The 13,254-nt window shown below is 49.5% G+C and overlaps 1 protein-coding gene across 1 annotated transcript; it reads right to left on the bottom strand.

Moving 5' to 3' along the window:
* Positions 1-6,173: 6,173 nt before the first annotated feature.
* On the bottom strand, positions 6,174-7,502 carry LOC104297755 (galanin receptor type 1). The gene has a single exon (XM_009897756.2). It carries the CDS (start codon positions 7,500-7,502, stop codon positions 6,174-6,176), a length of 1,329 nt encoding a protein of 442 aa, XP_009896058.1.
* Between the last annotated feature and the right edge of the window lie 5,752 nt (positions 7,503-13,254).

Raw genomic sequence — 13,254 nt, 5'->3', positions numbered from 1 at the left:
AAAGCAGCTCCTGGCTTGCAAGCACCAGGTAGTGGAATGCATCTGCCTAAAGACTCATTCATACAGCTCTGTAATTCAGCAGCTCCATTCTCATGGTGAATGGCTGCACCAGGGGCTGGCTGAAAAACACCTCGAGTGAAAAGTGAAGAAAGGCAAAGACTATGCAGCACCTGGCGTAGAGCAATGCCTGTGCAGGCACCCAGAGATGCTGGAGATCAGCAGATTCTCACAGATGCTTTCTGCAGTGATTAGAAGTGAGAATAGTTCATGGAATCATAGAATTATTTCAGCTGGAAAAGACCTCTAAGATCACTGAGTCCAACTGTCAACCTAACAGCACCTTGGCTGTTAAACCATGTCCCCAAGTCCCATGTCCACGTGTTTTTTCTTAACACCTCCAGGGATGGGGACTCCACCACCTCCCTGGGCAGCCTGTTCCAATGCCTGACCACTCTTTCACTAAAGAAATGTTTTCTAATATCCCATCTTAACCTGCACGGTGCAATTTGAGGCTTTTTCCCTCTCATTCTATCACTTGAATTAGGGCAAAGAGACCAACAGCCACCTCACTCCATCCTCTTTTCAGGGAGGCTGTTTAGTTTGAAAAAGAGCAGGCTGAGGGGAGACCTCATTGCTGTCTACAACTACCAGAAAGGATGTTCTGGAGAGGCTGGTGCTGGTCTCTTCTCACAGGTGATAGGACAAGAGGGAATGGCCTCAAGTTTAGTTGTTTGGGTGGGTTGGATTGGTTAATGGGTTGGATGCAATGATCTTGAAGGTCTCTTCCAATCTGGCCTATTCTATTCTATTCTATTCTATTCTATTCTATTCTATTCTATTCTATTCTATTCTATTCTATTCTATTCTATGACTGGGTAGGTTTAGAGTGGACATTGGGAAATTTTTTTTCACAGCAAGAGTGGCCAGGAGTTGGAATGTGCTGCCCAGGGAGGTGGTTGAGTCACCAATGCTAGATGTGTGAAAAGGTCATTTGGATGTGGTGCTTGGGGGATGTGGTTTAGGGGTGAATCTTGTAGAGCAGGGTTGTCAGCTGGACTTGGTGATCCTGAGGGTCTTTTCCAACCTGAATGTTTCTGTGATTCTGAGACTCTGTGCAATGGACCCAGGCTGGGAAACACCTGCCTGGTTCAGGAATGATTCAAGTTCGGCAATTTCATCCTCTGGCGCAGACAGTATTTTGTGCTCCACGGTGTCTGCTATCATACAGCCTCCCGGATGGGGTAAGGCATACAGGGTCAGGCTGCTAATTCCTGGAGTTTTGCAGGTGCAGAGGTATTTTTTTTAATGTATTGGTTTTTAAATGAAGCTCCCTCCCTCCATCATTGGCTGCAGGTGGGGTGGGCTGTTGCATGAGACAGCATTGCCTTCACAGCTGTGTTGAGCCGGTTTGAGTCCTGGGGCTTTGCCTAGGGATGTTTAGCAGGCAGAGAAAGCAACTGCTGCAGTTCCTGTGCCCCTGGTGCTCACCTAAACAGTAGTTACTCAGTCTGGGCAAGTCTTACACAACTTCCTTACGTCTGAGGCAAGCAGTACTTTTCTGGAGGCTGACTGTTTCCCAGAGGGCTCCAGTGATCTCTTTGGTTGTACCTGCTCATAGCTGCTCTTCTGTTTGTTCTTCTAGCAGCCTCTGGTGAGTTATTTTCCTGCTGGATATAATCACAATTGTAAACTGGGCTGTGCTGGTTTTTCCTAGGAAATTCACCCTGGTAATTGCTTGCTTCTTTACAACAGGGGTATTACAATGTAATGGACACCCAGGAAACTCTGCACTCTTCCCATTCTTTTGCCTGTTTTAGGTCAGGAGAGCTCAGGTGTTTGTGGGATGTGCTGTGGTGGGAGGAATGCAGAAAGACACAGGGGAGCTGTACTGGGGGCTGCTGGTGTTACAGATAACCCACCAGCCAGCTTCCATCCCAGTCTGAATCCCAGCATTAATAGGTGTAACATGTAAAATCCCAACATACAGCAGCTGAAATCCCTTCCTTGGGAGGACATTCATCTTTCTGAGATGCTCAGGGTTGTTGCCCTGAAGTTGCTGACCCACTGAAAGGGATGATGAATTTTAGAAGAGAGAGGGATCTGTTGTTTCTGTTGTGGTGCACTGGAGTGGGCAATGTGTACCATCTGCTGGGACTGCTCAGCTCTCACTCCACAATTGGCTGAGTGAGCATTTCTCAGCCAGTGCTGTGTCAGCATTAATGTGTCCTACCTCCAGATGACTGTGTCCTGCAAAGCTTTACTGTTGAGCAAGTTAGGCCAGGTCTGAATTCATTGCCTGCTTTCCCTCTTAAAAATGGGGCTGAGGGTTTTGCATAGGGACATAAGAACTAAGGTACTGAACAGACCACAGGATGCTCAGCCCATCATCCTGATCCCAGTGGTGGCTGGTAGCATGTGTCCTGGGAAGGAGAAAGGGTGGGAGTGATAGGTTATGTACCCAGTGCCCTCTAAGCCAGAAGGTGTCTCGTTGTTTCTAATAGCCATTGATGGCCCTTTCTGCTCTGAATAGTCCAGTCCCTTCTTGAACCCTCTTCTTGATCTCAGCCCTCCCCATCTCCCTTGCCTCTGAGCTCAGCAGCTGCTGCAGTGTGAGAAAAGGTGCTGCTTTTTTCCTGACACAGGCTGTCTAATCATTTCACTGGCTTCCCCTGAGTATTTTATTATAAGAAACAGTGATTCATCATTCTCCACACCAGGGCTATGTACCAGTTGTGAGTGCATGTAGCACCATGATCCCTCATACAGAAGATCAGCTCTTTTTTAGTCTCTCCAGTGGTTCACAGGCAGAAAATAAACCTGCAGCATCTTTGACATGATACTGACAGTTCAAGAACAGATCATGAAATGTTCCCAGAGAGAGTTACTCAACAGCAACTTCCTGTAAGTCCTTCCTGCAGCAAAGGGATTTGAGTAAAGCAGTTCTAAACTCCTGGTTTGGTGATGTGGTAAAATGCTGATATTGATTCAAACAGCAAAGCAGATAAGAAGGACTCAAGGGGGAAAGAGTTGGACTGAGATGCATTAGCAGCATTGCTGTGGGAAAGCGTTGTCCTTGAGATTTCTGCCAGTCTGCCCGGGTGCATTTAGAGAGAAACACATTTCCTCAGTCACATACCCAGTGCCAGACTTCTGGCTTGAGCTCCTTTGAGGAAAGCAGCTGAGTTCACCAGCCAGAGCTGGGTCTGCTCCTGGTTCCTCAAAGGGCCAGGAGTCCCTTGAATGCTTATCAAAGTACCTGCCACCTGAAACAGGGATCTTGTGTGGCCTGGAGGACCCTCAGATATCTTCTCAGCCCTAAACAACAAGAGATCTTTGATCAGATAGGGCGAGAAAGAAGCCACTTTCCCAGATGCAGAGGTTTGATCTCACTCCGAGCCAGCGTGAGTCACCCAGGCAGTGCTGCGTTACAGCGACCTGTTCAGGTTAATGAAATCAGGGCCAGAGCCCGGGCAGCTCACGGAATGCTGTGTGGCTTTCACATTGACGTCACTGCTTCTTATTTACCCTTGGCTGATAGTGACCAAAATTTGTTACGACTTGGCAGCCGTTGGGTGAGCCGTGCAAAATAAATCAGCATCCTCGGCAGCAAACAGGTGGCTGCAGCACAAAAGGAGCCCTTCAGATCAGCAAGGCAGGAAGGGGCTTTTCATCAGAGCTTGAAGACGTAAATGAGTTGTTAGAGGGAGGGAAATTGACAGGCAAAGGGCGATTAACTGAGAGGCGAGGGGAGGTCGTGTGGTAGAAACAGCAGAGAAGAGGTTGGGATAGGGAGAGAGCGACCCAGGGAGACACAGAGGAGTTAAAGTGAACAATTCAACTTTATTATAGGAAAACAGGAACACTGAATGAAACTGGAAAACACAGTTAAAGGTGTGAAGAGAGCTGACCTTGCCCAGTGAAAGCAGCCCTTGCCACAGTGCATCCTGGTGCTCAGGAGGACTGTGGGGCTGGAGAAAGGCTTGGGGACCTGCATCGGGGGGGAAGGCACAGGCACCTTCAGGAGAACACCGAGTCCCTGGTATTTCTGCCTCTGTGGAGGGTGTAGAGACTTTCAGGGCAGGACCCATGCATCTGATCATGAACTGAGAGAAAAAAAGGTCCTCTTCTGGGATATTTAAAAACATGGATTTCTTGTACCTTTGATTGCATCATTTCATCCTGGCCACCACATGGGATGTAGCTGGTCTGGCATCTGCATGGTCCTTCCACTGCTGTTTGTCCAGGGCAGGATTAAATACATTGGTCAGGGCAACGTAAGGAAGTTTCAGTATTGTCACATCTGCTCTTGAGGTGGAGGACCTGGAGTCAGCAGGCATTAGGAGCAAGCCTTTAATGCTCCTCAGCCTGACTTATATTGTCAGCCCTAAAAATATGCCTTGAAGGTGGCAATATAATCTCCACTGGCTTTTCTGTACAGCTACTAAAGATCAGGCAGCAGGTACACTCCTATATCACCTGCAAAATGCAGATGCTCTCATTTCCCAGCACACATAAAAGCCATTTCTCACCCAAAGTAAATCTGGGAACTTGTAATTTCTTTCTCCTTCACACAAAAAGAGAATACATATTGCACATGGTGCTGCCTGTTAAGGAGGAATCTTTTGTTTTCTGGGCAGATTATTGTTTACATAAAATGCTACTGAGTGATGATCACAGAGGTGGGAATGCTGTTGGCTTGAATGGCTATTTTTCATCTCTTTCTTTGGGAGCAAAAGGCTCCCTAGAAGGCAGGAGGATATTATTTGGAACTTATGTATCCCAGAGCATCATTCCCTTGTTCAGCAATTTTAAAAGTCTCCAGTCATCAAAAATCTGAGTGCCATTAAATGCAAAATCCTTCCTGAGGAAGGCTGCTGCACTCCTCCTGGAGCTGGCCAAGAGGACAGGATGCCAGGCACTGGTACACCAGTAACCAGGGCATGGGCTCATCTGCTATCAGGAGATGGTGTGCATCCCCTCATGGGGAAGGGACTGATGTCCAGCTTCATTCCTGCCTTTTTGGGTCTTTGTTGTATTTTTTTCCTCCCACCTGTTGCCTGGCCTGATGTGTTTTCTCTCAGATCTTTGGGAGAAAGCTTTCCTTTCTTTCTGAATGCAGATCCAGCGCTCAGCACAATAGAATTCTCAAGCCTTAGCGAGGCCTTTTGATGCCAACCTAATAAAAACAAACAATTTATTTATCAAAGCCTCCTTTAAAGGAGATGATGGAAGAAACAGGTTTTAACCTACTTCTGCTCCTCAGGATAAGCAAGCACTTTGATTCTCTCCTTCCCAGACAAATAGCATTGCATTAGCTGATTCTGATTCTATTAGCTACAAACCACTTTCTATTTTTGTTTTCACATGCCATTGACTTTGTTTGGTACAGACACAGCTGAGCAAAGGTTCAGTTTTTCAATTGCAAATCACGCTAACAAGTGTCCAGTCCTTTCCACTCCACTCGCAGGAACATAGCTGTAAGAAAGAGATGATGTCCAAGGAATATTTCCCTGATGCATTTCCTGAATCACCTCTGAGGCCATATCATCTCTTCAGAATTCTCAAACATGCAGTGGTGAAGGCTGCTTTAGGACTTCTGGCACTGCCTCTTCACATGAGGAGAATTTATTTGCGTGGAGGAGCGAAACAATAAGATCAGACAGTGAAATCTCAAGTGGGAAAGTGTGTGAAATTCTCCACTGATATTACTTTTCACGACGCTGTTTCTAGCATTTCTTCACTGCTTGCAACTACAACTGATGGATTTGGAGCAGAGAGTGCCTCTTATCGCTGCTCCTCATCAGCACAGGGTGAGCAGCAGCAAGCAGTCAAATTGTTGCTGTATCCAAACAGCATCTCTGCACTCAGAGATGGAGCTGCAGGGAGGGCTCACTGCTGGGAAGTTGATCTATCTAATTACCTGACTGTTGACTGGGCAACAGGCTACACATCCAGTTGTCCTCAGTAAATATGATTAGTCTTAAAACTTGATCTGAGTTAAAATACATAATCTTTTTCTCTCTTGCTTCTTTCCCTGTCTCAGTATTTTTCAACTGGTGGTGGGAGTGGTTGGAAGGAAGGGGCTTTTCCCATCATTAGCATATCTGGTCAGAATGACCTCCAAAGAGTCTTTAGATGCAGATGAGAGTAAGAGGTGCACTTCCTGAGCAGAATTACAAGGAAGTGTTCTCACTAGAGACAGTGTTCAGAGGTGGATGCTGGCAGGTGTTCAAGCACCCACACTTGTTCTTGCGGCCATGACCTTGTTGGCATTGCCTGCCTGTGGTGGGGGTGGCAGAGGATCTTTTCTTTGCAGGCTCCGTTGAACTCTGGTAAGAGAGCAGTTCTGGGACCGAGGAATGGGCTGTCCCTTCAGAGAGAGAGAAGTTAAAGAGGGAGACCATCCTTTGGTGGTATTTGCTCTTCATTTCCTTGGCTGACCTGTAGAGATTCCCGACAAAGCAGTAGCATATAGGGTTGAGGCTGGAATTGGTGAGGCCAAGCCACTGGGCAAAAGGTCTGAGCTGCAGGATCCAAGGAGAAGGAGTCACATCCTGCAAAGATTTGGGGATGTTGAAATCAATCCAGATGTCCATCAGGTAGACAGGCAGCCAGGAGATTGCAAACAGCAGGACCAGGGCCACCACCATCTGCGCTACCTTCTTCCGGATCTTCAGCCTGGATGCTGGCAGGGACCTGTTCAGGGCAGTGCTCTCTTTCAGCTGACTGCTGCGGCTCCACAGCCGGCGCACCGTCAGGAAGCAAATGACCATGTTGAACAGGACCGGCAGGCAGTAGAGGGCACAGAAGAGCAGAAAGTTATAGGCTTGCTTGAGCCTCTCCTGGGGCCAAATCTCCCTGCAGATGGAAAACACCAGAGGCAAGCCCTCGACCACCCCAATCTCATCACGTTTATTCATGAAGATGAGGGGCATGCATATCCCTGAGGACAGCAACCACACCACCAGGATAGTGCTGAGGATCCTCTTCTGGGTGAAGAAAGAGCGGGCATTGAGTGGATTGTGCACGCTGTAGTAGCGGTTCACACTGATGACGGTCAGGCTGAGCACGCTGGCGGAGACAGAAACTGCCTGGATGAAGGGCACTGCACGGCAGAGGAAGTCCCCATACACCCAGGCTTTGTAGATGAGGTTGCCCACAGTAATGGGCATGCACACACACACCACCATGAGGTCGCACACCGCCAGGTTGATGAGGAGGCTGCGGGTGGCACTCAGGCTGGATGCCCGACTCTGGCGCTTCCGGGTGAGCACCTTGATGGACATGATGTTGCCCACGAAGCCCACCACAAAGGACACCAGGTACATTGCTGTGAGGCTGATGGTGACAGGCTCCTTCACAAAGAGGAAGAGCATTTTCTCCAGCTCTTCCCAGCCCAGCTCCTGGCTCCCATTCCAAAGCCCACCTTGAGTCTGGTTCTCCTCCTGCCAGAGCTGCAGAGGGCCGCGGGGAGCTCCGGGGATGGTGGGGGAGGAATTCATGGCTGAGCCCCGCGAGCACCTCGGACTAATAGGGCAGAGCCTGCCGCCCTGCCTTGAGTACTCCTGGCATGTTTACTGGGACCAGCCGCTCCTGCAAGAGAGGGTGCAGAGAGGAGGAATGAGCGCGGAATCCCCGCCAGGTTCTCCCCTCTTTGGCGAAGGTACCGGGTCGTAAATGGCTCCTCGGCAACTTAGTTGAGAGGCGGCCGGTAGAGCCAGGAAGGGCGGGCTGGGCAGCGCGGCTCCGCGGCAGCGCCCCGGACAGGGAGCTCCGTGCCCGGCCGCAGAGACATGGCACCTCCGGGGGAAGAGAGGGGAAAGGGGCCGCGGTGCCCCCCACACCCAGAAAGAGCAGCTTCTGTCGCGGCCCGCCGCGACTTCCCCCTCTCCCGCCCGGGAAAGTTGCGCACCCCTTAGCCGCGCTGTCGGACCCCGCTCCCTGGCCGCTCCTCGGCCCCCCCAGTTCCCCGTTCCCGCCCCGATTCTCCCCCGGTCCCGCGGCGCGGTGCAGCGGCACTCACCGGGCGGAAGGCGGCCAGCGCCGGGCCGAGCTCCTCCCGCGGGCGGCACTGCCGTGTGCCGGCAGCGCAGGACCCGCCGGCACACGCACCCACGCACCCGCGGCACTCAGAGCCCGGAGCCCACCCCACGCATGGCCCCTGCGCCCCGCACACGCACACAGCCCCGCACCCGCACACACAGTCCCTCACACACACAGCCCTCTCTGCAGCCCTTAGTCCCACCACCCCCAAACACTCCCACGTAGTTGCCCGCAGCCCCGCATGCAGGCCCCCGACAGAGCCTCCGTCCCTACCTTCCCATCCAACACACTCTCACGTTTCTATGACCCACCCCCCCACACCCCGCACTCCCACACTCTGTTCAGAACCCACCCGCGCACCTTTCCGCAGGTGCCCCGCACACCCTGCTCTCATTCTGTGCACACACGGGCACGCTGCACAGGCATGCAGGACCTTTCCTCTGCACACTCATCCCCCGCATCCCCCGCACTGATGCATGTCCTCCCGACACGTCCCGCTCCCACCCTCCCCTCATAAGCAGGTTCGGCTCAACCTCTGCACCCACTTCGCATCCTCACGCACCCCCATGTGCCCACACACATGCTTTGCACGTTCAGGTTCCCCCCTCTTGCCCTGTCCAGGAGAGGACCACCCTCGGGCTCTGCCGGAAGTGTTGGCTGGGGCCGAGCCTTGACAAGGGCTGAGCCGAGCCGTGCCAAGCCGGGCCCAGCTGAGCCGAGCCGTGCCAACTGCACCCCACGGTCTGTCAGTGCCCGGCCGCCGCGGCCGTGGTGCTGAAAGGACAGCTCCACGGAGCCGGGCAGGAGCGGGCAGGGAGGGGGCAGAGAACCGGAAAAGTCTGGGTATGGACCAGGCAGGATCTGGGCAGGGACCAGGCAGGGTCTGGGCAGACAGAGAAGCGCACACACTTCACCAGACTCTTTCAGATGTTCTCATCTCTTCGTCCTCTCCTGGGCTCAGCTACATCAAGACAGGGAGGTACCCAGGCACTTCAGTACTTACTTCTGCTCTGACATCAAATCCACTCTCCTTACGTGCTTTCCAGCAGAGACTGGCACGCCAATGGTTAACTGGTGGACGAGCAAAGAGCACTCCAGAAGGAACCCTATCTTTTTTTGTGTTTTCTCTTGAATTGTTGGAATGGGAAGAACGGGTCATGGAAAAACTAAATCGAAAAAGTTGAAGAGCTTTGTCTGGGAAATGAGTTTGGTTTGTAAAATGAAGGTTTGATGGGAAGAGCTCAGTGAATCACAGGGGGAAATGCTTGACAAGAGGAACTGATACCTCTGCCTGAGGTGTTAATTTTTTTATTTTCTTTCTTTGCCTTCTCTGAGAAGGTAAGGGAACAAATAGAGCCCAGGTAGAGGCTGTTTGTCACTGAATGGTGAGTGCCCTTGATTTCGGCAGGAAATTCTCCATCCATTTTTGTCTACTTATGTGAGAGGAAAAGGTAAATATTTTTAGGCAGCCTGACGTGAAATGAAAGAAAGATTAGCAGAGGGAGCACATTTGGGGAGGGGGAATGTGATCAGCATCTAAAGCTCTCCTGCATTAGAATGCATTTGCCTTAAGCGTGTGACTGCTTATTCCCTTGTAGTTTTATGTATGTGTATTTATAGATCTTCAGAGAAAAACAACTTCCACAAACTAATTACAGCGTGTTGCCCAGAGCTCAAGGTGCACATTATTCTATGCAGTGAAATGCACAGATACTCTCATGGATACCTAAAACCTGCTGCAATTTCACAGCTGCTCCACAAGCAAATAGATCTGTCACAAACAGGCAACAGCAGAGGCCAGGGTGGAAGGTAGCAATTGGAAACCTCTGGGCATCCAAGCCCTTGCCAGTCACTGCCTGGCCTCCTTAAAGCAGACCTGCCATTACACACAGAAAACAAAAGAGCAGAGGTGTTTAAGTCAACAGCTTTAGTAGAGTATTAACAGGATACAAGAGAAGAGAGTGAAGAAATGTGCCAGGGCTCTTTGAATGTAATTTGGGCAGGTAGCTACCTCACACATGTTCAAGATAATAAATACAATTAACTTCCCTTTTCCTCCCCTGTGTACTTTATTTGTAACCCTCATGATTTACTGCTAAGGAACCTTTAGAGCTTAAAACACTAGACTAGACTACTAAGTTGATCAGTGGTTCGATGTAATTAGAATGAATCTGCTTTGCATCCATTGACACAACTCACAAATGCCAAGTCATCTCTAACAACAAATGACAAATCTATATGCTGTGTACAGTCAATAAAGAGGACAAGGGCATTGATTGTAAGGAGTCCATTGGTTCTAATAAGTTCAGAGTCACCAGATAAGATGGGGAATCTCCAACAAAAACAAATGCCATGCAGTTTTCACCTTGGTTCCCCTATTACGGAACAGCTCTGAAGTGGAAGCTAAATTAAACCCACTGGAGAGAAGAGCCATCCTTCACCAGCAGGGATAATGGACTGGACTGTGACCATACAGAAATAGCCCACTGGTCTCACTGGAGTTGTGGCTGTGAAAAACTGACCTGAGAGGAGTGAATCAGCCACTGTGGGGCTTTGCCAGAATCTGCCCAAACCTGCGCTGCCCACTGCACATGAGAGTCCCAGCGTGGGGTAAATTTAGCACAGCTGTCTCAGCACAACCTCCCAGCATAAGCTGGCTGTCACACAGCTGCAGTGATACTTCACCTGTCCCAGGCCCCAGAACTTCCAGGCAGGTCTGGGTGAGCATTTCTAATGCCTGACATAACCCAGAGCAATACTGAAACCTGCTCTCTGGGTCTTTCTTTTCCCATCAGGAGAGAGTAACAGTATCACCATTTGCTCTCTTTTATTGGCCCAAACAAGGTGTCCGTCCTTCTCTGGGATGTTTTCTTAACAGATCTCTGACTTAGCAGCAAAACTCCCCAGTTCCTGGGTGCCATCAGTTTGGGGGACCTTTGAGCTGGCTTTGCCACTCCCTCTGCTGGTGGCTGCTCTGTCCCTGTGCCAGCGCTGCTCCAACACCGCTGGTCTGGGGGCAACAGGAGCTATTTCTGGAGCCCAGGTCCTCAGCATAGCTCCAGCGTGGTGGCTGCTGATGTCAGCTCATTGACGCGGCTGTGAATCCAAGAGGAGATAAGAGGCCAGTGCTGTGCGCAGTCGAAGATAATACGCAGAAGATGCCAAGAGCACTTCAGATTCTTTGAAAATAAAATCACAAAACAAATAAAAAACCATCTGGGATTTGGTGTTTGCTGTTTGTAATTACTTTTACGAGAGCGAAAACCTTTCTTCTCCCACCATTCCTCCCTCCCAGTCAAAGAACGAAACATTTAAGCTATTCCAAATGTCCTTTGGAGGATTTTAAATGGAGAATGTGTGCGTTTTTATGCCTGAGAATATTTACTGATATCCCTTTTCATAAGCAGATATGTGCCAAATTCTTTATCTTCTGTCCTTTTTATTGGAAGCCTCTTAGATTGAGTGCTCCGGAAATGTAGTGGCTGAAGTAAAAAGATAATCTGCTGCAGAAGAATTTGTCTGATACAATGCTCACTCTCCCAAGAACAATGAAACACCCTTTTGGCATTAGTGTGACTGAAAAGTCTGTCTTTCAGATATCTTTGGGGTTTGGGTTTTTTTTGGTTTGTGCAGAAGGGCAGGCGAGGAGCAGGCTGGGAAACACACAGGGCTGAATGTGCTCCTGCAGGGACCCTGCTTAAAAGCAGAACCACACCAAGGGGATTTCATCCTGTTTCATTGCAAGGAGAGACACTAAATGGAGATGTCCTGGAGATGTCCACGAAAAAAAGAAAACAAAACAAACAAACAAAAAAAGGGTTTTAAAAGGAGAAATCAGTGCGGTAGTTCCCAAATTCACTGCACACATTTTTAAGGGACACTGACCATCATCTAAGTCAAGCTCTAGAGAAGGTGAGCGAAGCCAGGGCTTAGCAGAGGTGGCAGCTGACAGGGCAACCATCTAACACTGCCTGCACCCAGCCCTCCTCTCCCTTGAGCTGTGACCCAAGATGGGTTGAAGGAATGGTGGAATTTCCTCCGTGTCCATGTTTTCTGTGGTTGTCTCACTCTCTTGAACCATACAGGCACAACCAGCTCTTGGGAGAAATGATTAGAACCAGAACAAAAGCCAAGGCCACACCAGACAGATTGGTAATTGAGGAGATCTGGGCATCTGACTGGGCTTGTGGGGCTTATCCTATTGTAACTCCAGTAGTCCAAGCAGTTCTCCACAGATACTACTGAGAAAGGAGGCAGATGAAACAGTGTTAGGAGCAGGGGCTGCTCGGGCAGTCAGTCTCCGTCCTACCTGCACACTGTCAGATTTGCATGACAATCTTGCTTTCCTGGGGCTCTACACCCAGGTGCATCAGGCTAATAAAGGGCTTTTTACATGACAAAGCCTTCTGTGTTCCATCAGTTCATTGCCATCTGGGGGAAGTCTGACAAAGGCTTTAAATTTGCCACTGCCTCTTCCCAGCTGTAGAGGGGGAATGCAGGAAGGAAAGGCTCTCAGAAAAAGCGCTCTCAGGACAGCTCTGCTAGCGCCAGGGTGGAGATAAAAATTGTAGGGAATACAGTAGGAGGGAGTTTGTCTTTTTGAGCCGAATGATTTATTCTTAGCCTAGGTGATGCTTTGCTTGTAGCTGCCCTAGAGCAGATACACCTGGGATCAGGTTGCACATAAGGATTAGAATTTGAGCATGTTTGCATCAAGGGCTTGACGATCAAGTGCTATGTGTTCGAAACAATCTCTCCTATACTTCTTATCCTCTAATTCTTATCAGGAAATCCTTAGGATTTCTGCTCTGTGGATTCAACTGGGAGTCAGAGATGTCACTGTGGGTCTGAACAGTCTCCAGCAGCCTACTCTAATGTTTTGACAGCATACGAAAAATAATCTGTCATCTGTTATTTATTTTTTGGGCAGCTTTTAGAGGAAGAATCTCCATAACTAAAATTGTAGGAAATCAGTCAGGTAGACACCGTGAGAGGTTGGTAAATTGTCAGAATTGGTTGCAAACCTTTTCTGTCTAGTAATAGTGCCTCACCTCTCTGTGCAGCAACTCAGATGGAAAGTCTCAGGCAATTTACTGGAAGTACAGTCGCTGCCCTCTCATCACCACCAAGCACGTCTGTCTTTCTGTTTGCAGTGTATGTTCACAGCACAGAGCAGCTTCAACAAATGAAAGCTGACAATGGCTGGAGTTC

Source organism: Dryobates pubescens, chromosome 4 (genome assembly GCF_014839835.1).
Source record: "Dryobates pubescens isolate bDryPub1 chromosome 4, bDryPub1.pri, whole genome shotgun sequence".
Classification (NCBI taxonomy): Eukaryota; Metazoa; Chordata; class Aves; order Piciformes; family Picidae; genus Dryobates; species Dryobates pubescens.
This window is presented reverse-complemented; position numbering and strand designations above follow the sequence as displayed.